Here is a 24,785-nt window from a genome sequence, read left to right as displayed (position 1 = left end):
TAGAAATGGTCAGAAATCTCTGGGACAAATTGGGAGCACTATAAAAGGAGGCAAGTGGACATGTGGGCACACTAACACAACATTCAAAACCCTGGGCCAAAAAGAAATATGTCTGTCCTGTAAACTGCATAGCGTCACACTTCCCTCAACCTTCTATCTGTATTACCCTGTCCCTAAGCACAATTCCTGTCCACCCGTAGTATCTTTCTTCCTCTTTTAGTAATCCTTGCCAAACACCCTCCACTCCTGCTAATCCCTGGCATGACACACTGCCTGAGCATCACCAGTCTCAGGACTCTGCCTTATATTTCAGGTGTCTTGCAGCCTTATTTAAGGTATGTGTTGTCAAGTTGGCTTCCCAGGTGGCTCATGGTAAAGAATTCGCCCATCAGCACAGGAGACGCAGTATACAAAGTTCGATCCCTGGGTCGGAAAGATCCCCTGGAGGAGGAGATGGCAACTCGCTCCAGTATTCTTGCCTGGACATGAATTCTTGCCAGTATTCCATGGACAGAAGAGCTTGGAGGACTACAGTCCATAGGGTCACAAAGAGTCAGACATGACTAAGCATGCATGCACATAGTCAAGCTAAATATATTTTCACTGATCTTTTGTTTTTTTCTTTTATATACAGTTTAAAAACTTATCCTAAACATGTGTGTTGTGATCTTCCTAATAAGGAGTAATACTAATCTTGCTGGTAAGTTTCTAAGTGGCTGCAACCCTATGCAAATCATTTCATCTCTCTGTGTTTCAGTTTCATTAACATTTAAAAAAAAAAGACCGGAAAATCCTTAGAGTCAGAACATAAGTGGTTGCCAGGGCCTGGAGGAGGCAGGAATAGAGACTGATTGCTCATGAAGGTAGATTTTTTGGAGAGTGTGATGGTGGTGGTGAGAATATTCTGAAATTAGATGGTGACCGTGGTTGTATAACTTTGAACAAAACACTGAATTGTATACTTTAAAAGGATGAATTTGTGGTGTGTGAATTGTATCTCAGTTAGAAAAAAACAAAACTTTAGGGGAGAAAAAGTGGCTGGGGAATTTAACGTGTCTCAGAAAAGACTGCTGTCTTCTCTGTCCTTCAGTGCGTGATGGTTTAGTTGCTAAGTCGTGTCTGATTCTTGCAACCGCATGGCCTATAGCCTGCCAGGCTCCTCTGTCTGTGGGATTCTCCAGGCAAGAATACTGGAGTGGGTTGCCATTTTCCTTCTCCAGAGGATCTTCCTGACCCAGGAATCAAATCTGGGTCTCCTGCATTGCAGGCAGATTCTTTACCGACTGAGCTATCAGGGAAGCCCCTCCGTGCATACTAGACTTTAAACCAGCCCAGCAGTATTTGTTGTTAATGCTTGAGTCATGCTGTAATTCAGCATAATTAAGGAAGTTAGATAAATCTGTGCACCTCCTAGCTTAGAATTAGGCTACAGGTAGAACTTAGTTTGTATTGGAGTTTTTTCCCTAAAAGTTCAGAAAAACCTCAGTCAATCCTTTTGAACAGGAAGTAGAGATTATTATAAAAAGTGAAATGAGTTCCAGACAGAGTATATAGCTGTCTGTGGCAGAACTGGAGATTAGAGAAGTCCTAACTCTGGTAGTCGGGTACTGCTTTTCCTTTTTTTGCCCAGCTCTATCATTTCTAGGCTGGCTGGGCAAGGATGTCTCCTGAGGGCCAGCAGTGTCCTCCACTGCCTGATCATCATTCTAACTCATTTATTTATACTTATCTGATCCTCTTTCAAAAAGGAATAGGAGGTATTCTACTTCTTTCTTTCTTCTTAATTTAGTTCTGCTGTTTGCCAGGTGCTATCCTATGCTTGGGTGTTCATACAGAAGTGTACAAAACAGATGTGCTTCTTACAATGGTACGAAGAATTAATGGTCCAGTGATAGACACAGATATTAACACATAAGCACAGATCATGTGCAGATACAACTTATGGTGAAGAAAAGGAACAGGGTTCTTTGAAGGATGATAACTGGGGCAATATACTTAAGTTTATGGGGGTCAAAGAACACTTCTCTGTGTGTTAGATTCAATTCAAGACCTGAAGGAGGAGCTAGCTGAGCAAAGACGAGAGGCAGAATTTGTTGTTTAGTCACTAAGTTGTGTCCAACTCTTCTGCGACCCTGTGGACTGTAGCCTGCCCTCTGTCCATAGGATTTCGCAGGCAAGAATACTGGAGTGGGTTGCCATTTCCTTCTCCAGGGAATCTTCCCAACCCAGCTATCAAACCGGCATCTCCTGCATTGGCAGGCAGACTCTTTACCGCTGAGCCACCAACGAAGCCTGGAGAGAGATTAGCATAAGCAAAAATTCCAAGTGGGAAAGAGCTTGTCCTTGATCAAGGAGATAAAAGAAGGCCCGGATGGGTAAAGCCTATAAACAATGGCTTTGGGAGGTGAAGAAAGCTTCAGGAGGTGTGGTTGCAGGGGAGGCAGAAACAGCTCACTGAGTCTTTGGAGGCTGCAGCGGGTTAAATGGCGACCCTCCCGAAGATGTGTCCCTGTCTTAATGCCTGGAACCCCTAAGTGTGACTCCATTGGAAAGAAAAGGTTTTTGCAGGATTTGAGCAGAGCTCCTCCTGAGCTATCTGGGTGGGCCCTAAATGAGACATACAGAGAGATAAGAGGAGAAGTCACAGGAAACCAGAGGCAGAAATTGCAATGATAGAGCCAGCAGCCAAGGAGATCCTGGAGGCACCAGAGTCTGGAAAAGGCAAGGAATGAAACCTCTAGAGCCTTTAGAGGGAGTGTGGTCCTGCCAGCATTCCCCCTGGATTTTGGACTTCCGGCCTCCAAACCTGTGAGAGAATCAATTTCTGTTGTTTTAAGGCTCCAAAGTTATGGTACTTGGTTACAGGAGCCGCAGGAAACTAAGACAGAAGCCATGTTTTAGGCTTTTGTTCTGAGAGTCGTGGAAATCTGTTGAAGGATTTTAAGGGAGAGAACGACACAATCTGATTCACACCTCAAAACAGTCACTCAAGTTTCTATGTGGATTGAACTACTGTGAGTAGAAAAATCAGTTAGGAGCCATTATAGTAATATCAGCAGATGGTGGTGATTCAAACTAAGATGGTGGTCTTCAAACTAGGGTTACTAGCATCTGAATGGTGTTTAAAGTCATGGAATAGACAAAGTCACCTGGGAAAAACAGAACAATGAGTGCCAATGGCCCGTTTCTGGGTGGCTCAGTGGCAGAGTCTGCCTGCCAGTGCAGGACTCGGTTAATTCCCTAGTCCAGGAAGATCCCCTGGAGAAGGAAATGGCAGCTCACCTCAGTATTCTTGTCTGGGAAATCCGACGGACAGAGGAGCCTGCCAGGTTATAGTCCATGGAGTCGCAAAGAGTCAGCCACGATTTAGCGACTGAGTATGCACACATGCAAAGATCTCCAGCCTTTGGGTGAGAAGGGGAAATAACAAAAGAATCCAAGAAGGAATGGTTAGAAGAATAGGAGGGAATGCCTCTATAGCAGGGTATTATGAAAGCCAAGGTGTAGATAGAGTAGAGTAAAAACGTTGAAAAGAGAGAATATGTTAGTCATTAGAGTGGGGGAGGGAATTATTGCAGAATTGAGCGCCACTGAGCAGTGTAGACAGGTCCCTGTGAAGCGAGTAGTCTTGAATTTGTATTGTTCCTGGTCTTCCTTGGAGTGTGTCTAGCAATTCTGTCACAAATACAGTCTCAGAAAAGGCCAAGTGACTGAGATTTTGCCAGAGGAATTTGAAGGGAGGAAGACAAGTCAAAGGACTGAATGTATGTGCAAGAAAGGGTTTATAAACTGGGCAAGGAAAGAATTGAAGACTACAGATTGGATAGTGAAATGAAGATAGTGAAAGAGAGCCTCGGTGGAGAACGTAGGTCGGTGCATTGGAGTCCTGGATGAGATAGAAGCTGTGAACGAGCAAGCTATAAGGAAAGCGTGTCGTTAAGAATAGTGGGTTTCAGTCAGTAATCAGAGGAGTGTTGGCACTGCTTGTGGTAACATCCAGGGTGTGGCCACTGGAACAGGATGCTGAGGACACATGGAAGAAAAAGGCTTCAGAGAGGCCTGGTTGTCCCCTTCGTCAGAAATGGTCTTCACTACCTCACTCTGCTTGGCTGGTTCCTTTGTGTCCTTCATACCTCCGCTTAAAATGCCACTGCTCACTTCACCTGAATTAAGTATTCTGTGCCCATGAAAAATTCTCATATGACATCCTGCTTTTATCTTTCATGCCTCTTAACACAATTTAAATTGATACGTTAGCCTGCTTGTTGATTTGTTGCCCTCTTTTCTGCTTAAATTGAAGCTCCATGTTTAGAGATTTTTGCCTATTTTGTGACTCAGGACTCCCCCCACCCCAGCCACCCTGCCCTTACATGTGGTAGGGCTGAGATATCTGTTGAGTGAACTAATAATACCAAGACTTGGAACAGAGAGAAAGACTGTGACCTCAGGTAGGTGAAGTGTGAAAATGCTTGTCGCTTGGGAGGGTTTCAGGGAGCTTGATGTCCCCAAGCAGAGTCAATGTGTAAGTAGGTAAGTAGGAGGGGGGACTTTCAGAGAGGAGGATGTGTGTACAAGAGAGATCCTGTAAGTGCTATTTCTCTGGCCAGGTGGTAGCTTCGGGGAAGGAGAGCAAGTGTGGTACCAGGGTCAGCCCAGGGAGCATCTCGAGCGTCATCAGAGTGAGAGTGCAGTGTGATTGACGCAGTGGGGCTGAAGGCATGACTGGAGGAAACAGAACGGGAGGTGTGGTGGATTTATGTATATGCAGTAGCCTCTCAGAAGGCAGTGGGCTCTTGGGTTTCACAGGATGGGAGGCAATCAGAGGGGAGAGAATAGGAGCAGATGATAACTTGTGAATGTCATCCCTCTTTATGGAGGCGGAAACTGGAAGCTGAGTAAGTTAGCGGAAGCGGTGTAGCTGGTAAGCAGCAGAGCCTAGCTGAGTCCGATCTCCTGTCAGCTTCTGGAGCCACACTCTTTCCCCTTAGCTTAGTTTCCCAGAGGGCCGCACTCAAGTTTATACAAACATTAGATGAGTTTAAGAGCATTTTCATATGATGTGCACAATCTAAGCTGCATGTTAGAAGTTTCCAATTAAAATGATGTATTTTAGCATTGACGTTATCAGCCTTTCCTCTTTTTGTGTTCAGGGTTGCTCTGTCGTCGACTCATTCCCTGTTTAATCTCTGGGTTGTTTGTAGAATAAATGATGGTGTAGAACAATTTTATTTACCCCTTTTCTTACTGAATAGAGGCAGAATGAAACTGTGAATTTTTAAAGTTATTTTCCTGACAGTGAAACCATAATTGAAGTTTGCCAGAAATTCTTTTTCTCTTCTGGTTCTTAGTTGCTGAGTTGTGTCCGACTCTTTTGAGACCTCATGAACTCAAGCCCACCAGGCTCCTCTCTCCATGGAATTCTCCAGGCAAGAATACTGGAGCAGGTTGCCACTTCCCAGTCCAGGGTATATTCCTGACCCAGGGATCAAACCGTATCTCCTGCATCTGCAGGCACTTTTTCTACCCCTGAGCCCCCAGGGAAGCCTGTTATTCTGGTTCTTGATGGCAACCTGTGTAGCAGCTTTTATTGAAGCTTCTCCTCCTGTTACAGTTTTTAAATATTGCTCCCAAGTGCCAAAGTGACCTCAGGTGTGCACTGAGAGGCAGAAGTAGAGTGCCGTCTTTCTCAGATTTCCGTGTTCGTCAGAATTAACAGAGAAAGTGGTCAAAAGTCCAGGTTCCTGGGTTTCACTCTGGAGAATGTAGCTTACTAGAAACACACGTTTTTAACAGGGTCCCCAGGAATTCCAGCGGGGATAATACGTGAATCCCCAGGGCTTGGGTTCTTGGTTAAATGGATGTGGATGTGGAGTCTGGTTGTTGTTGTTTAGTCTCTAAGTTGTGTCCGACTCTTTTGAGACCCCAGTGGGTGGACTGTAGACCACCAGGCTCCTCTGTCCATGGAATTTCCAAGACAAGAATACTGGAGTGGTTTGTCCTTTCCTTTTCCAGGAGATCTTCTCACCCCAGGGATCAAACCCACGTCTCATGCATCAGCAGGCAGATTCTCTACCACCTAGCCACCAGGGAAGCCCTTGGAGTCTGATAGACCTGGGTTAAACTCTACTCCTTTCTATGTTTATGACCCTGGGCAAGTTACTTCACCTCACCAAGCCTTATTTCCTCATCCATAAAGGGATAATGATAGTCACCTACCTCCTTGTGAGGATTAAGTAAAAGAATGTTTACCAAGTTCTTAAAAGGATTTGGCCCTTAGTGACAACTCCTGAAAGGTTTGTGTTGTTAAGCTCCTCAGCCCTCATGGAGAGCTTGAATAAATTAAATTTCTCCACATTGTCATTACTAAAGATTATTTTTAAAGCAGCCACAGTTTCTATGAGACTCTGTTTACACTACTAACAGGCTAATTACTTCGTGTCAGCTAGCAGGAAAATTATTCCCTATTCATGGAAGAGGAATTTTGAGTTAGTGCCATCACTTAATAGTGCTTGGATTGGACAAGCTGATTCTGAAAGAATTCAGTTCAGTTCAGTCACTCAGTCATGTCCGACTCTTTGCGACCCCGTGAATCGAAGCACGCCAGGCCTCCCTGTCCATCACCAACTCCCGGAGTTCACTCAGACTCACGTCCATCGAGTCAGTGATGCCATCCAGCCATCTCATCCTCTGTCGTCCCCTTCTCCTCCTGCCCCCAATCCCTCCCAGTATCAGAGTTTTTTCCAGTGAGTCAACTCTTTGCATGAGGCGGCCAAAGTAGTGGAGTTTCAGCTTTAGCATCATTCCTTCCAAAGAACACCCAGGGCTGATCTTCAGAATGGACTGGTGGGATCTCTTTGCAGTCCAAGGGACTCTCAAGAGTCTTCTCCAACACCACAGTTCAAAAGCATCAATTCTTTGGCTCTCAGCTTTCTTCACAGTCCAACTCTCACATCCATACATGACCACTGGAAAAACCATAGCTTTGACTAGATGGATCTTTGTTGGCAAAGTAATGTCTCTGCTTTTGAATATGCTATCTAGTTTGGTCATAACTTTTCTTCCAAGGAGTAAGCATCTTAATTTCATGGCTGCAGTCACCATCTGCAGTGATTTTGGAGCCCCCCCCCAAAATAAAGTCTGACACTGTTTCCACTGTTTTCCCATCTATTTCCCATGAAGTGATGGGGTCGGATGCCATGATCTTCGTTTTCTGAATGTTGAGTTTTAAGCCAACTTTTTCACTCTCCTCTTTCACCTTCATCAAGAGGCTTTTTAGTTCCTCTTTACTTTCTGTCATAAGGGTGGTGTCATCTGCATATCTGAGGTTATTGGTATTTCTCCCAGCAAAGTTTATCTAGTTATGGTTAGAATATTGTCTTTGTATTGTGCAACCCTCTCTCTTACTTCTCTCTTGGTTTGTGGTGTGTTTGACTGGGGATTACATTTTATTTTTCTTGTCTTGAAAAAAAATATTTACAGTGAATTCCTCCTCTTAGATTTCCTTAGAAAATGTTCTTGTTTATATCTCTCTGAAGAAGGTGATCCAATGTTTTCTGTTGTAACCCCAAACCAATATGAACCTAGAAATGCAACAGAAAGTACAAAATCGTGGTGCCCTCAAACCAGAAAGCTGAGTTTCATCCTGGTAGGGGGTTTTAAAGCAGACATAATGAAGGTACAAAGTATATCAAGGAACTTCTGAAATAATTGAAAAATTCAAGAGTTTCTATATGGAGGTGATTGAGTTTTTCAGACCCTCTTGACTATGGAATGAAAAGGCCTGAGAGGAATATAATCCAAATTTTTTAAATTGTGAAGGATGCTAGATGGTGAACATGGGCCTGCTAAAATATGTACTTTTTGACCCATCAATAATTATTCAGGGAATTTATCACAGTGATATTTTGTACATATCAGAAATGACACATGTTCATTGCAGCGTTGTTTGTAAACAACCTAAATATGGTCACCTGGTTGAAAAACTTAAGACATAGGTACATCATAGAATGGCTTCCCTGGTGGTTCAGTGGTAAAGAATCTGTCTGCAATTCAGGAAATGTGGGTTCAGTCTCTGGGTTGGGAAGATCCCCTGGAGAAGGAAATGGCAACCCATTCCAGTATTCTTGCCTGGAGAATTCCATGGACAGAGGAGCCTGGCAGGCTACAGTTCACAGGGTCGCAGAATCAGACACAATTTAGCGACTAACCACCACCACCTTGAATACTATTCGGCTACGAAAAAGACTGAGGCCGACTTCTGCCTCCAGTCACGGTAGTTAACTAGGAACCAAACTTGCCCTCCAGCTGAAAGCAACTGTGAGATGAGACAGAATATGCAAGGCAGCTATTTTCGGATGTTGAGTGACAGGGAACGTAAACTGGTGATCCTTGCAAGAAGGAAACACAAGGTGAGCCCCTCCCGTTCGCACACGGCCTTGGCTTTCTCCCAGGGGCACTCTCCCTGCTGCCCACGGCAGGTAGAGCCGAGCAGAGTGAGCCTGGCTGAGCCAAGGCAGCAGAGGCCTTAATTCTGGCTGTGTCAGGGCCAAGCTGCTGAGTCAGGTGGGTGGCCTCAGATTTTGTGGGGCCTCTGCAGTTTTGGCTGAGCTGCACTTGAGAGGGTGTGAGGTCTAGAGGAGATCCCTTCCTGCCAGGCAGGAGGCGGAGGAGGATGAGGAAGAGGCTGGTGATCCCAGGGACCATGCCGGGTTGAACTCAACCAAGCTGTAGCTCAGGCAGAGGGGAGATCTTTCCCAGCACCTCAGCCGAGACACCAGGGAGGCCAGGCTGTAGGCATCAGGACCACATCTGAAATAAAGCATGTGCCCGAAAACTCAGTTCACAACTGAAGGAGTTTCACTCTAACAAAGCATAAAACCAAGTCTGACAAGATCAAAGGGAGTAAAACGTAAAACTGCACGTTGACTCTAGTTAGTAGAACTGCTTATGGCAGGGGTGTGGGTTAGTGATTCTGAAACTGTTTGCATGCTCTAGACTTGAACAAAAATATTGGAGTGTAATGTGAGCCAGTTTTTTTTTTTTTTTTTCTTTTTATTATGGGCAAGGAGAGTTATAAATGTTAGAAGACAGAGGGCTGAAATGTACTCTGTGCTGTTAGATTGAAATGGGAGTTACCAGTACATGAACACATGGTTCTTAATATCTTTATCTTGATTTCTGTATATGGATAGATACTGCTTTCCATTTATATCTTATTTCTTAGTTCCGAGATTCCTGTTTGTATCTCATCTCTTAGTTCTGTCAGCTGTCACAGCAGCTTGTGCATGTGTGCTAAGTCGCTTCAGTGGTGTCCGACTCTTTTCAGCCCTGTGGACTGTAGCCCTCCAGGCTCCTGTGTCCATGGGATTCTCCAGGCAAGAATACTGGACTGGGTTGGCATGTCCTCCTCCATGGGATCTTCCCAACCCAGGGATCAAACCCACGTCTCTTAAATCTCCTGTGTTGGCAGGCGGGTTCTTTACCCCTAGCGCCACCTGGTAAGCCCAGTAGCGATGAGCAAGCATAGTTGCCAGATCTTGGTTTCTAAGTTTGCCATTCTCTATGAAAAGGAATCAGAACTTCTTGGGGAAGAAAAGACCTGCACCAGGGCTGGAGCAGGGAAAGTACATCTTGCAATACCTTGTAATTACGGAAGTAAGGAGGCGTTCAAAGAATGATGGACACATATCAGAAGGACACAGAGGCGAGCTTTAAGGGGCTCTTCCTAGCCAAATCTGGAATGTATGAGAATCAGAATAAGTAATGATAAATCTGGACAATAGCCCATTGAGTAAAATAATCTGAGTCCATACTGATGTAAATGAGTAATTGAATAAGTAGATAGATGGAGAAAAAGAGAAGATTCTTCCTTAAAATAATAAATCAACAAATTAAATATTAGTTCATTAATTAAACATTAATTAGTAAATTAAAGAATAATGGGTTCAAAAATTATTGAAGGATGCTAAAATTAGTGGGTGACAGTTTATTGAGGAAGAGGATATTTACAGTTTAAACTATCTCCCCCACAAAATACTTATTAATTACAAAGGGGAAAAAACACTGACTTTACAAGGCAAAAATTACCTACACCAAATGATGAAAGTTAATCTCACCAATATTGGGACAAACAGATATCAAATGTATCCTAATACAATGCACTGATAAGGGCACAGCATAACTTTTTGTGGCATTCTTGTCAAAATGTATGTATCCTAAATCTAATGACAAGGAAACATCAGCAAAAAGAAACTCAAAAAAAAAAAAAAAAAAGACCAGATTTGTGATTACCAGAGGCAGTGGTAGGAGAAGGAGGAATTGGATGAAAGTGGTCAAAAGATACAAACCTCCAGCTGTAAGAGACGTACTACTAGCGGGGTAGAAGTGTAATTAACACTGCTGTACATTATATGTGGGCTTCCCAAGTGGCGCAGTGGTAACGAGTCCACCTGCCCGTGTGGGAGAAGCAGGTTCAATCCCTGAATTGGAAAGATCCCCTGGAGGAGGAAATGGCAACCCACCCCAGTATTCTTGCTGAGAAAATCCCATGGACAGAAGAGCCTGATGGACTATAGTGCATAGGGTCACAAAGATACGGACATGACTGAGCAACTGATCAAAACAGAGCAACCAACTGACTTTATATATAAAAGTTAAGAGTAAATCCTAAAAGTTCTCATCATGGGGAAAAATCTTTTCTTCCCTATTCCTTTGCTGTATCTATATGAGATGATGGGTGTTCACTAAACTTATTGTGGTAATCATTTGAGGCATGTAAGTCAAATCATTATGCTGTACACCTTAAATTTATACAGTATAGTATGTCAGTTATGTCTCAATAAAACTGGAGGAAAAAATTATAAATAATCTAGACAAAAATGTGACTAGACACCCATATTTGTTTAAGCACATAGGAGGATACTCAAGAAAATGAGTATCTTCTCTCCTCTATGCTTAAACAAATATGTTAAATATGCCTCCCGGAAGGGGAACCAGGTGGCCAAGGGCTGGAGGGAAATTCAGTAAATACTCCTGTAATATTGGAATTCTGTATCATACACACTTGCACAACAGAATAGATATAGGAATTTAACAACAAATGTAAAAAAACCAGAGGCAATACCATAGTTTCCAGAAAAGGTATTTCTTACAAAGCAAGCCTCTAATTAACCGTAGTTGATTTTGGTTAAATCAGTGAGAGCGCTTGGGTTGATTAAAGAAAGTCATTGCTATTCAACACAACTGATGCCCTTTTGGACATTATGGAGAGCAAACCATTAGTATATTCTTTGTTGTCAGCTCCAGGTGAATGTGGACTCTGTTCTTTCTTTTGTCCTAATGAGGATTTCTTGAAACAATGGACTACTGTTATAGAATAGAATTTAAAGATTTTTTTTTTAGTGGCTAGACTTATTAAACTTTTAGCTTCCTCCCTCTGATAGTTAATCTCAAACAGATGGTGCTTAGGTACAAGCTTTGACATTTTAAATGATGGGGGTAATGTTTATAGAGGGTGTGGTTTGCTGGAAATGTATGAACGCAGATTCCAAGTTGACACAGTACAGCACGGATACCAATAATCAAATATCTTTTATTATGATGGTGTTAGCGTTTGGTGGGTCACGGTTAAGGAACTAAGGAGGGAAATTCAGTGTCGCTTTTCATAGTTTCCAAGAAGAATGCATTCATGAGCGATTTGTAGATTGTTAGTCCTTTTTCTGTTTTCTTGAAAATTGGAAGACAATGTAGCATGTGTGCTGAGCCACAGAGTTTTAAGTGGGACATCTCTGCTGCTAGTGTTTCATCATTAATAGGGCTCGAAACTGCCACCTGGCTCTCAGGATTAACTGTCCACATCCTTTAAACTAAGCGTTCATCCTGCTTTCTGTCACTTCTCTTTAGCAGGCCTCATGCTGATAACAGCAAGTATTGCTGTAATACAGGTAAGTAGCCATCAACTCTAAAGCTAACAATTTTTGAGCATCCACTCTGGTTAAGGGTAAGGGTTTCCATAGTGGCTCAGACAGTAAAGAATCTGCCTGCAATGCAGGAGACCCAGGTTCAATCCCTGAGTCGGGAAGATCCCCTGGAGAAGGGAATGGCTACCCACTCCAATATTCTGGCCTAGAGAAATCCCATGGACAGAGGAGCATGGTGGGCTGCCGTCCATGGGATCACAGAGTTGGACACGACTGAGCAGCTAACACTAACTCTAATGTTAAAGTGCCCTTTTCCTTTTCTGAGGAAATATGTAAAAGCTCAATTCCTGTGTCACCATGTTGGTTGTGTCATATTCTGTGTCTCTGGCTCTGTGTCTCTCCCACCCCCACCACCAGCCCCAATTAATTGTCACTTCACATTGATCCTATAATAACATTTTTTCCTGGTCCTTGCCATATTGAATATTAGGGACCCTATAAGCTTCAGTGAGTTCGTGGGTCAGTTGTGTGTCTTAACTCTCTCTACTGCCTCCCTCCCATTTTGTCCTCAACCCACACCGTTCCAGCTTTGATCCCACCACTCCACTGAAACAATTCTGCTGCCAAACCAGCCTTTGATCCTCGGGCCTACAGCTGGCTTCTTGGGCAGTTGACCTGTGGGGTCACGTAAGTCCCACATTTAGTTTAAGGCCCTACCATCCTGGTCTTGACATTTTCACTGATTTCCTACAAGAGACCCCACGTTTATATCTTATACTGAATCCCAAATGTAGCTGGTCGTGTTCAGGCCTGATCTTACCAAGTCTCTTTGAAGCCTTTGACAGCAGCTCTGTCACCCTCTGTGAGTACACACTCTGTTCCTGGACACCGCAGTCTCCTGGCCCTTTCTACTCCACTAATGGCTCCTTCCTTTCACTTCCTTCTCTCCAGGTCAAGTGCCTTCATCCGCTTCTGTATCTAGACTTACTGCTTGAGTGACCCCATCCAATTTCCAGTCTTTAATGTATTATCCACACTGCCACTGCTGACAGTAGCAAAAACTAAAACTACCATAATGATAGCTACAGCTGAGTGTTTTCTGTGTGCCAGGCTTGGCTTATGAGTATTGTTTCACTTAATACCTTAATTGCCTTAATCTCATTAAATATCTCTAGCATTCACCTGGGTGCCCAGGCCAGCAGCCAGGCACCTTTGTTTTCTTTTCTGCCTTTCCCCCTCACATCTAGTGCGTTTGCAAACCTTGTGGACTCTGTCTTTACAATATACCTTGGTTTTGACTACTTCTCCTGTTTCCACACCCTTCAGCCTGGTCCAGACCACCTCCTTCTGGCTGGACTATTGCAACAGCCTCCAAACTGATTTCCTTTTTCCCTCTGTATGCACTCCAAACAACAGCCAGACTGAGATTTTTTTTGTTTGTTTTGTCTAAACATTTTTTTGAAGTATAAGATATGTACCAACTTTGAACAGCTTGCTGAATCTCCACAATGTGACTTGCCTGTTTTGCCAGTACCCTTGATCTCCTTTCTAGCCACTGTCCTCCCTGCCTGCCACCCACATAATCTCTATGCTGACTTCTAACTCCTTAGATCAGTTTTGCTTCTTGAACTTCATGAGTGCATTTTAATTACACAGGTACACAGTATGTATATACCACAATTTGTGTATCCGTTTTATTTCGATGGGCAATTGGGTTTCTAGTTTTGGTCTTCTTTGAGTAGTAGTTCCAATAAACATCACTGTATATATCTTCTGCTGAACATGTGTAAGAATTTCTGACCCATACCTCCACAGGAGACACTGAAACACTCAAAGGCAGGTCTGACTCAGTCTCTGATCACATGGAGCACAGCCGTATCTAACTCAATGAAACTATGAGCTATGCCATATAGGACCACCCAAGAAGGACAGGTCATGGTGGAGAGTTCTGACAAAACACCATCCCCTGGAGAAGGGAATGGCAAAGCACTTCAGTATTCTTGCCTTGAGAACCCCATGAACAGTATGAAAAGGCAAAAAGATAGGACACTGAAAGATGAACCCCCCAGGTCAGTAGGTGCCCAATATGCTACTGGAGATCAGTGGAGAAATAACTCCAGAAAGAATGAAGAGACGGAGCCAAAGCAAAAACACCACCCAGTTGTGGATGTGACTGGTAATGGAAGTAAAGTCTGATGCTGTAGAGAACAATACTGCATCAGAACCTGGAAGGTTAGGTTCATGCATCACGGTAAATTGGAAGTGGTCAAACAGGAGATGCTAAGAGTGAACATCGACATTCTAGGAATCAGTGAACTAAAATGGACTGGAGTGGGTGAATTTAACTCAGATGACCATTATATCTACTACTGTGGGCAAGAATCCCTTAGAAGAAATGGAGTAGCCCTCATAGTTAACAAAAGAGTCTGAAATGCAGTACTTGGATGCAATCTCAAAAATAACAAAATGATCTCTGTTCATTTCCAAGGTAAACCATTCAATATCACAGTAATCCAAGTCTATGCCCCAACCAGTAATACTAAAGATGCTGAAGTTGAATGGTTCTATGAAGATATACAAGACCTTCTAGAACTAACACCCCAAAAAAGATGTCCTTTTCATTATAGGGAACTGGAATGCAAAAGCAGGAAGTCAAGAGATACCTGGAGTAACAGGCAAATTTGGCCTTAGAGTACAGAATGAAGCAGGGCAAAGGCTAACACAGTTTTGTCAAGAGAATACACTGGTCATAGCAAACACCTTCTTCCAACAACACAAGAGAAGACTCTACACATGGACATCACCAGATGGTCAATACCAAAAACAGATTGATTATATTCTTTGCAGCTGAAGATGGAGAAGCTGTATATAGTCAGCAAAAACAAGACTGGGAGTTTACTGTGGCTCAGATCATGAACTCCTTATTGCCAAATTCAGACTTAAATTGAAGAAAGTAGAAAAAACCACTAGACCATTCAGGGATGACCTAAATCAAATCCCTTACGATTATACAATGGAAATGACAAATAGATTCAAGGGATTGGATCTGATACAGTGCCTCAAGAACTATAGATGGAAGTTTGTGACATTGTACAGGAGGCAGTGATCAAGACCATCCCCAAGAAAAAGAAACACAAAAAGGCAAAATGGTTGTCTGAGGAGGCCTTACAAATAGCTGAGAAAAGGAGAGAAGCTAAAGGCAAAGGAGAAAAGGAAAGATATACCCATTTGAATGCAGAATTCCAAAGACTAGCAAGGAGAGTTAAGAAAGCCTTCCTCAGTGATCAGTGCAAAGAACTAGAGGAAAACAATAGAATGAGAAAGACTAGAGATCTCTTCAAGAAAATTAGAGATACCAAGGGAACATTTCATGCAAAGATGGGCTCAATAAAGGACAGAAATGGTATGGACCTAACAGAAGCAGAAGATATTAAGAAGAGGTGGCAAGAATACACGGAAGAACTATACAAAAAAGATCTTCATGACCCAGATAACCACAATTGTGTGATCACTCAGCTAAAGCTAGACATTCTGGAATGCAAAGTCAAGTGGGCCTTAGGAAGTATCACTATGAGCAAAGCTAGTGGAGGTGATGGAATTCCAGTTGAGCTATTTCAAATCCTGAAAGATGATGCTGAGAAAGTGCTGCACTCAATATGCCAGCAAATTTGGAAAACAGCAGTGGCCACAGGACTGGAAAAGGTCAGTTTTCATTCCAATCCCAAAGAAAGGCAATGCCAAAGAATGTTCAAACTACTGCACAGTTGCACTTATCTCACACATTAGCAAAGTAATGCTTAAAATTCTCCAAGTGAGGCTTCAACAGTACATGAGCTGAGAACTTCCAGATGTTCAAGCTGGTTTTAAAAAAGCCAGAGGAACCAGACATCAAATTGCCAACATCCGTTGGATCATCGAAAAAACAAGAGAGTTCCAGAAAAATTTCTGCTTTATTGACTATGCCAAAACCTTTGACTGTGTGGATCACAGCAAACTGTGGAAAATCCTTAAAGAGATGGGAATACCAGACCACCTTACCTGCCTCCTGAGAAATCTGTATACAGGGCAAGAAGCATCAGTTAGAATTGGACATGGAACAACCGACTGGTTCCAAATAGGGAAAGGAGTATGTCACGGCTGTATGTTGTCACCCTGCCTATCTAATTTACAGGCAGAATACATCATGAGTAGCGCTGGGCTGGATGAAGCACAAACTGGAATCAAGATTGCTGGGAGAAATATCAATAACCTCAGATATGCAGATGACACCACCCTTACAGCAGAAAGCAAAGAAGAACTAAAGAGCCTCTTGATGAAAGTGAAAGAGAGTGAAAAAGCTGGCTTAAAGCTCAACATTCAGAAAACGAAGATCATGGCATCTGGTCCCATCACATGGCAAATAGATGGGGAAACAATGGAAACAGTGAGAAACTTTAATTTCTTGGGCTCCAAAATCACTGCAGATGGTGACTGCAGCCATGAAATTAAAAGAAGCTTGCTCCTTGGAAGAAAAGTTATGACCAACCTAGACAGCATAATAAAAAACAGAGACATTACTTTGTGATAACAGTCCGTCTAGTCAAAGCTATGGTTTTTCCCAGTAGTCATGTATGGATGTGAGAATTGGATTATAAAGAAAGCTGAGCACCAAAGAATTGATGATTTTGAATTGTGGTGTTGTAGAGGACTCTTGGGAGTCCCTTGGACTGCAGGAGAGCCAATCGGTCAATCCTGGAAGAAATCAGTCCTGAATATTCATTAAAAGGACTGATGCTGAAATTGAAGCTCCTATACTTTGGCCACCTGATGTGAAGAACTGACTCATTAGAAAAACCCTGATGCTGAGGGCAGGAGAAGTGGGCAGCCTAGGATGAGACGCTTGGATAGCATCACCAACTCTATGGGCATCAGTTTGAATAAACTCCGGGAGTTGGTGATAGACAGGGAAGCCTGATGATCTGCAGGCCATGGGGTCGCAAAAAGTCGGACACGACTGAGCGACTGAACTGAACTGATGTCTTCTATTGTAGCCATTCTAATGAGAGTGTAGTAATATCTCATTGTCGTTTTAATTTGTACTTCGCTGGTGACTAATGGATTTGAGCACCTTTTTATACATTTATTAGCCATTTGTATATCTTCCCTTATGAAGTGCCTATTTAAGCCCTTTGCCTATTTGCCTACTGTGTTTTCTTGACTTTCCTTATTGACTTGTAAGGTTCTTTATATATTCTTTGTTATATGTTGGATAACTGTATTGTGAACATCTTTTTCCTCTCTGTGGCTTGCCATTTTATTCTCTTAGTGGTGTCTTTCAGTGAATAAAATTTCTTAATTTTAGTGTAGTATAAATTATCATTCTTTTAGTATTTTAGTAATTTTCAGGTGTTATTTAAATAGTCATGCCTACCCCAGTGGCCATGAATATATTCCCCTAAGGGGAAACAGTGTCAGAGTTTATTTTTCTGGGCTCCAAAATCATTGCAGATGGTGACTGCAGACATGAAATGAAAAGACGCTTACTCCTTGGAAGGAAAGTTATGACCAAACTAGACAGCATATTGAAAAGCAGAGACATTACTTTGCCAACAAAGGTCCACCTAGTCAGGCTATGGTTTTTCCAGTGGTCATGTATGGATGTGAGAGTTGGACTGTGAAGACAGCTGAGCGCCGAAGAGTTGACACTTTTGAACTGTGGTGCTGGAGAAGACTCTTGAGAGTCCCTTGGACTGCAAAGAGATCCCACCAGTCCATTCTGAAGGAGATCAGCCCTGGGATTTCTTTGGAAGGAATGATGCTAAAGCTGAAACTCCAGTACTTTGACCACCTCATGTGAAGAGTTGACTCATTGGAAGAGACTCTGATGCTGGGAGGGATTGGGGGCAGGAGGAAAAGGGGACGACAGAGGATGAGATGGCTGGATGGCATCACCAACTCGATGAACGTGAGTTTGAGTGAACTCCGGGAGTTGGTGATAGACAGGGAGGCCTGGCGTGCTGGGATTCATGGGGTCGCAAAGAGTTGGACACGACTGAGTGACTGAACTGAACTGAACTGAAGTTCTCTTCTAAATGCTTATTGTTCTACCTATCGCATTTAGATCTGTAATCCATATGGAATTATTTTTATGTATAGTATAAAATATAGGAGACATTGTCTTTCTCATTGTGAATACCCAGTTGACCCACCATTATTGTTGGCTAGCCCATCCTTTTCTCACTGTCAAAATGGCAGTTTTCTTAAATCACAAGATGCCCCTGTTCAGAATCCTTCAGTGGCTTAGAACTAAACACACACCACTCACGTGGCTCCTTGCTGGCATCTGCTTCCTTCTGGGCTTCCATCCCTGGTTGTCTTTTTCTCCCTGTCCCGGCGGACATGCTGGCCTCCTTGCTGTTTCTTAGGCTGCCAAGTTTATTGCTGTCTTGGGCCCTTACAGGTGGAGTCCTTCTGCCTGGAGTGCTCTTTCTTCATGTCTTAGCCTGAATCACTCCTCATTTCACTCAAGTCTCTGCTCAAATGGGGATGTCCTTTCCTTAAACAGAACCACTCACCACTCATAACATTAAGAATGGGGAAAAGGTATAAGCTTCCATTATAAGTACAAGAGACGTGATGTATAACATTAATTAACACTGCTGTAATGCTATATATGAAAATTGCTGAGAGAGTAAGTCCTAAGAGTTCTTATCACAAGGGAAAATTTTTTCTATTTCTTTAATAAGAATTGTGAGATGATAGATGTTTGCTAAATCTATTGCAATAATCATTTTATGATGTATATCTCATAACTGGAAGAAGAAAAGAATAAATAATATATAAAAGTCCTCTGAATATGTATGACATTACTGATGAGCTATCTCCTACTCTATTGTAGTTCCAAGAAATTGTGTCTTATTCCCTTTTGTAGCTCTTGTTTGTAGTATAATACCTTAGAACTCGAGTCCTAAATATAACACATATGATAATTCATTGTTTTCCCTGTTTTTTCACATTAGCCGCAAATAATTTGAACCTGATTTATTTAATAATTTGATGAATTGTGATGGAACATCAGTTTTCGTACTTTAAGAAAAAAAGGGGGCATAGTATGCAGCTTATAAACTCACTTTAACTGTTTTACGTGGAAACAATGCATAGACCAAGTTCAAATGAATTTTATCTGTGGCTAAAGAACTTAGAAGCTTTTCAGAGCTTCAGAGACTTTTTCTCTTCTAACAATAATACTAATTGTGTTTCAAGGTATTTTTCCCTAAACATTCTATAATATAAACTTAATGATTCTCACTGGCCTGGTTTCTCTCCCTGGGGCTATTTTGGGGGTACAGGCATATATAATGGGCTTCCCTGGTGGCTCAGTTGGTAAAGAATCCGCCTGCAATGCAGGAGACCTGGGTTAAATTCCTGAGTTGGGAAGATTCCCCTGGAGAAGGGAATGGCTACCCATTCTAGTATTCTGCACTGGAGAATTCCATGGATTATATAGTCCATGGAGTCACAAACAGTCAGATATGACTGAGCAACTTTCACTTCACTTCACTTCAATGCATATATAACATTTGGTTTTGTGGCAAGAGTTAGATCTGTCTTTCATTTGTTTACTTCTTGATCAAAGGCATTTATTTCCACTATTGATTCCATTTGTCTTTCTTTTCTTAAAGCCTTAAGGTGATGTCTGAAACACATGATTCTTTTATTAATTGTAGGATGTCATAACAGCACAAAGTGGGTTTTAAGCCTACCTTATCTAGCTATAAAAGACATTACTGGTCAGTTAACAAAACTGGAAAACATTTTGTCGTTTAAAGTACTGTCACTGATAAATTTTGTGAAGTTGATTGCAGTGTTATTGGTATGTAGAAGAATAGCTTTATTCTTGGAAATATGCACTTAAGTATTTAGGAATAAAGGTACCATGGTGTTGAATTTACTTACCCCAAAATGGCTTAAGAAAAAAATTGTGTGTGTGTGTGTGTGCGCACACGTGCATGCACATGCATGCTTGTGTTCAGAAAAAGAGAGAGTGGGCCCACAAGCAAATTATAAACCAAAAGGGGCAAAATAGTAACAACAGGTGGATCTGGTAAAAAGTATATTAATGTTCGTTATACTGTTAATATAACTGTTCTGCAACTGTGAAATTATCTCTATATGAACAGTTGAAAAAAATCATCTCTTCCAGCCCTCTCAGGAGAAGCATGCAGTGCTTATGACACAGAGATGAAGTTACTTTCCCAGTCACCCTGAAAGAGAGAGAACTGACCCCCAGTCCTGTGTCTCTGTTGTACTGAGCTGCCTTTTTTTAGTAGTCATTGAGTCCTAACCAAATACAGGGGCCACTAATCCTGCTGTACGGCTACATAGGACACAGCCATGCTTGCAGATTAGTGATGTGGCTTTGGGTTTCTTGTTAAAATATTTTGCCATTACCTGGTCTGTCGTGCCACCTCCAGCCTCTCTGTTACCTGGACGTCTTGTTATTAGATACCCTGCCCATTGTAATGAGACATGCCTATGTTTGCATTTTAACACACAGTGGTTTTGTTCTTCTATTTCTTAATAGCTACCGGCTCTTGGGATACATTTCTCATGCTGTGGAGTCTCAGGCCTCAAGCTAGAGCTTTCAGATACGTGGGTCACAAAGACGTTATCACCAGCGTGCAGTTTTCTCCACTTGGAAACTTACTGGCATCAGCATCACGAGACAGGACCATTAGACTCTGGATCCCTGATAAGTAAGAGAAGAGCAGCTGCTATGCTGTGGGTTTAGAAATGTAAAAGATAACTGGGGTTGAACTGTGCATTGTGTCCCTCTTGGGTTGCCTAACCCCCCAGTTACCTGTACATCTTTAGTCTAAGTCACAAACGAGGCGTACTGGCCTGGTAAAATTATTTCATACCATTTTTTCCTCATCTTGAACTCATAATTGTGTCTTCTATTTGAAAATTATTTCTAACCATGGGAATATGCTTAATAATGTCTTAAGTGTTTTTGTGGAAAAGGCGGTTGGGGGGGTGATGGTTATCAATCCCTTTATCAGTCTCATGTAAGCTTTAGATCATCTCCCCAGAGAGATACACATCGGACTGCCTAACCAAGATTTTACAGTTTATGGTGACTCAGATGATAAAGAATCTGCCTGCAATACAGGAGACCCAGGTTCGATCCCTGGGTTGGGAAGATCCCCTGGAGCAGGGAATGGCTACCCACTCCAGTATTCTTGCCTGGAGAGTTCTATGGACAGGCGAGCCTGGTGGGCTGCAGTCCACAGGGTTGTAAAGAGTCTGACATGACGGAGCAATTAACACTTTGGCTTTCAACCTACTACCTTTTCAAACCCTAGCTGATAGTCCATCTATTTTAAGCAGTTATTGAGCCTTGATTATTTTAAGTTTTTAAACTCTTAATTATATACATTTCAAACATATCTGAAAGTAGAATAGATAGCGTGACAGCTCCCCACCATAACCATCCACCGGGTTCAGTGGTTCTTCAGTGTTCCATCAGTCTTGTTTCATCCGTCCTCCACCCCCTTGTTTTCTGGGATATGTACACATCAGATCACTTCTCTTCAGATAATAAGAAATGTTTTCCTTCACTCTGTGGGGGCAGGATTTGATCTGTGGTTTGTGCCTGAATGGGCCCAGGCACTCCCCAATAAATGAAAGTTCCTGAAGCATTTCCCTGCCAGTGGGCACTTTTTTTCCCTGCCACTGCCTAAAGGAAACCAAATGGAGAAATCTGAAGATTATCTTCAGGCAGGAAACACTACTGAGGAGAAGTGACGTGTTGACATGTTCTGACACTACGGATAGCAGTGTAAGAGGGAGTTGTGAGGAAGAGAGACTGGCTCAGGGTCTAAAAGCGAAAGCATTTTTAAAAGCCTTGACTTTGAGAATTTTGGACTAGTGGTTTGCTGTTTCCAGCACAGCCTCCGTCTCCAATTGCTATTTTGGGGAAAGCTCTGTGAGTAAGGCACTGGGTAGGTGAGCTAAAAGCACACGGATCATTCATTTTCACTGCCTGATCTAAGCACCACAATTAGGCTTGTGTAGACACGTCTAGTTCCTCTTCCTAAATCATATCTCAGCAGGCCAGGGCGATAGTGGATCATGGCAATGAGAAGGAAACTGATGAACCAGTTATCTGTTGCTGCATAACAGTCCCCAAACTTAGTAGCTTAAGACAGTAACTATTATTTCTCCCAGTTTTCGGGGCTGTCTGGACGATTTATCCCACTGCCCTGTTAATGTGGGCCGTTGGCTTCATTACACTGGCAGCTGGGCTGGCAGGTCCAGTGCCTCCCTCAGATGCCGGTGGCCTTGGTGTTGGCTATTGGCTGGGCACCTTTGTCCTCCACATGCCCTTTCTGCAGCAGCATAAAAGGACTTCCTTGCAGCATGGCAGCTGTAGGACAATCTAGGATAATCAAAGCCGAAGCTGCTAGACTTCTTAAAGGCTGGGCCTGGAACCTGCCCATTGTGCCTTCTGCCACATCCTGTCGGTCAGTTGGTCACAACAGTAGCCTGACTGCAACTTGAGATTTGAAGGAGGAGAAATTGGTGGATTCTGCCGCTGGTGGGGAAGAGTGGTGTGTGTGCCTGGCAGAGAGGGGAGCTGTGGGCAGCCAGGTGAGCAGACGGACACCTCAGCTGGTGATCAGAAGTCTGAAAAAGGCTAGCAGGAGCGAGCTGGGAGGCAGGTGTGGCTGGCGTTAGTCACAGTGGGCAGTCAAGAAAATTCGGGCAGAAAGGGCAGGTACTTGTGTGGGAGGTGGACAGACTCTGTTAAGACTGGAGAGGAGCTAGAAATCAGCCAAGCACCAGCACAACAAGCACTGGGCACTCCTGTCTCGGGGTCTTACGTGCTTCCTGTTGGAACGGGGTCTGGATTCATCAGCTGGGCCTGCCTATTGCCAAGAACTATTGTCATGGACTCCTTATTGCCAAATTCAGGCTTAAATTGAAGAAAGTAGGGAAAACCTGAAAAGACCATTCAGGTATGACCTAAATCAAATTCCTTATGATTATGCAGTGGAAGTGAGAAATAAATTTAAGGGACTAGATCTGATAGATAGAGTGCCTGATGAACTATGGACGGAGGTTCGTGACATTGTACAGGAGACAGGGATCAAGACCATCCTCAACATAAAGAAATGCAAAAAAGCAAAATGGCTGTCTGAGGAGGCCTTACAAATAGCTGTGAAAAGAAGAGAAGTGAAAAGCAAAGGAGAAAAGGAAACATAAGCATCTGAATGCAGAGTTCCAAAGAATAGCAAGAAGAGATAAGAAAGCCTTCCTCAGCGATCAGTGCAAATAAATAGAGGAAAACAACAGAATGAGAAAAGACTAGAGATCTCTTCCAGAAAATTAGAGATACCAAGGGAACATTTCCTGCAAAGATGGGCTCAATAAAGGACAGAAATGGTATGGACCTAACAGAAGCAGAAGATGTTAAGAAGAGGTGGCAAGAATACCAGAAGAACTGTACAAAAAAGATCTTCATGACCCAGATAATCACGATGGTGTGATCACTCACCTAGAGCCAGACATCCTGGAATGTGAAGTCAAGTGGGCCTTAGGAAGCATCACTATGAACAAAGCTAGTGGAGGTGATGGAATTCCAGTTGAGCTATTTCAAATCCTGGAAGATGATGCTGCGAAAGTGCTGCAGTCAATATGCCAGCAAATGTGGAAAACTCAACAGTGGCCACAGGACTGGAAAAGGTCAGTTTTCATTCCAATCCCAAAGAAAGGCAATGCCAGAGAATGTTCGAACTACTGCACAATTGCACTCATCTCACACGCTAGTAAAGTAATGCTCAAAATTCTCCAAGCCAGACTTCAGCAATATGTGAACAGTGAACTTCCAGATGTTCAAGCTGGTTTTAGAAAAGGCAGAGGAACCAGAGATCAAATTGCCAACATTTGCTGGATCATGGAAAAAGCAAGAGAGTTCCAGAAAAACATCTATTTCTGCTTTATTAACTATGCCAAAGCCTTTGACTGTGTGGATCACAATAAACTGTGGAAAATTCTTAAAGAGCTGGGAATACCAGACCACCTGACCTGCTTCTTGAGAAACCTACATGCAGGTCAGGAAGCAACAGTTAGAACTGGACATGGAACAAGACTGGTTCCAGATAGGAAAAGGAGTAAGTCAAGGCTGTATCTTGTCACCCTGTTTATTTAACTTCTATGCAGAGTAGTACATCATGAGAAACGCTGGGCTGGAAGAAGCACAAACTGGAATCAAGATTGCTAGGAGAAATATCAATAACCTCAGATATGCAGATAACACGACCCTTCTGGCAGAAAGCGAAGAGGAACTAAAGAGCCTCTTGATGAAAGTGAAAGAGGAGAGTGAAAAAGTTGGCTTAAAGCTCAACATTCAGAAAACAAAGATCATGGCATCTGCCCCATCATTTCATGGGAAATAGATGGGGAAACAGTGGAAACAGTGTCAGACTTTATTTTGGGGGGCTCCAAAATATCAGTGCAGATGGTGATTGCAGCCATGAAATTAAAAGATGCTTACTCCTTGGAAGGACAGTTATGACCGACCTAGACAGCATATTAAAAAGCGGAGATATTCCTTTGCTAGCAAATGTCTATCTAGTCAAGGCTATGGTTTTTCCAGTGGTCATGTATGGATGTGAGAGTTGGACTGTGAAGAAAGCTGAGAGCCAAAGAATTGATGCTTTTGAACTGTGGTGTTGGAGAAGACTCTTGAGAGTCCCTTGGACTGCAAGGAGATCCAACCAGTCCATTCTGAAGGAGATCAGCCCTGGGTGTTCTTTGGAAGGACTGATGCTAAAGCTGAAACTCCAATACTTTGGCCACCTCATGCGAAGAGTTGACTCATTG

The 24,785-nt window shown here is 42.8% G+C and overlaps 1 protein-coding gene across 4 annotated transcripts in view; it reads left to right on the top strand.

Annotated features, from left to right (window-relative positions):
- Nucleotides 1-24,785, top strand: part of POC1B (POC1 centriolar protein B) — a 105,424-nt gene that overhangs the window by 6,938 nt on the left and 73,701 nt on the right. For 3 of the 4 annotated variants that reach the window (XM_010832059.1, XM_010832057.1, XM_010832060.1), the window contains exon 3: nucleotides 20,482-20,653. In XM_010832059.1, the coding sequence (XP_010830361.1) occupies nucleotides 20,482-20,653 (172 nt within the window). Of the gene's footprint in view, nucleotides 1-634; nucleotides 701-20,481; nucleotides 20,654-24,785 lie in introns of all 4 variants that reach the window. The other variant, XM_010832058.1, reaches the window with a different exon arrangement.

This window comes from Bison bison, unplaced genomic scaffold (genome assembly GCF_000754665.1).
Source record: "Bison bison bison isolate TAMUID 2011002044 unplaced genomic scaffold, Bison_UMD1.0 scf7180017864535, whole genome shotgun sequence".
Lineage (NCBI taxonomy): Eukaryota > Metazoa > Chordata > Mammalia > Artiodactyla > Bovidae > Bison > Bison bison.
Note: the sequence above shows the minus strand (reverse complement) of the source record. Positions and strands in the feature narration are given on the sequence as shown.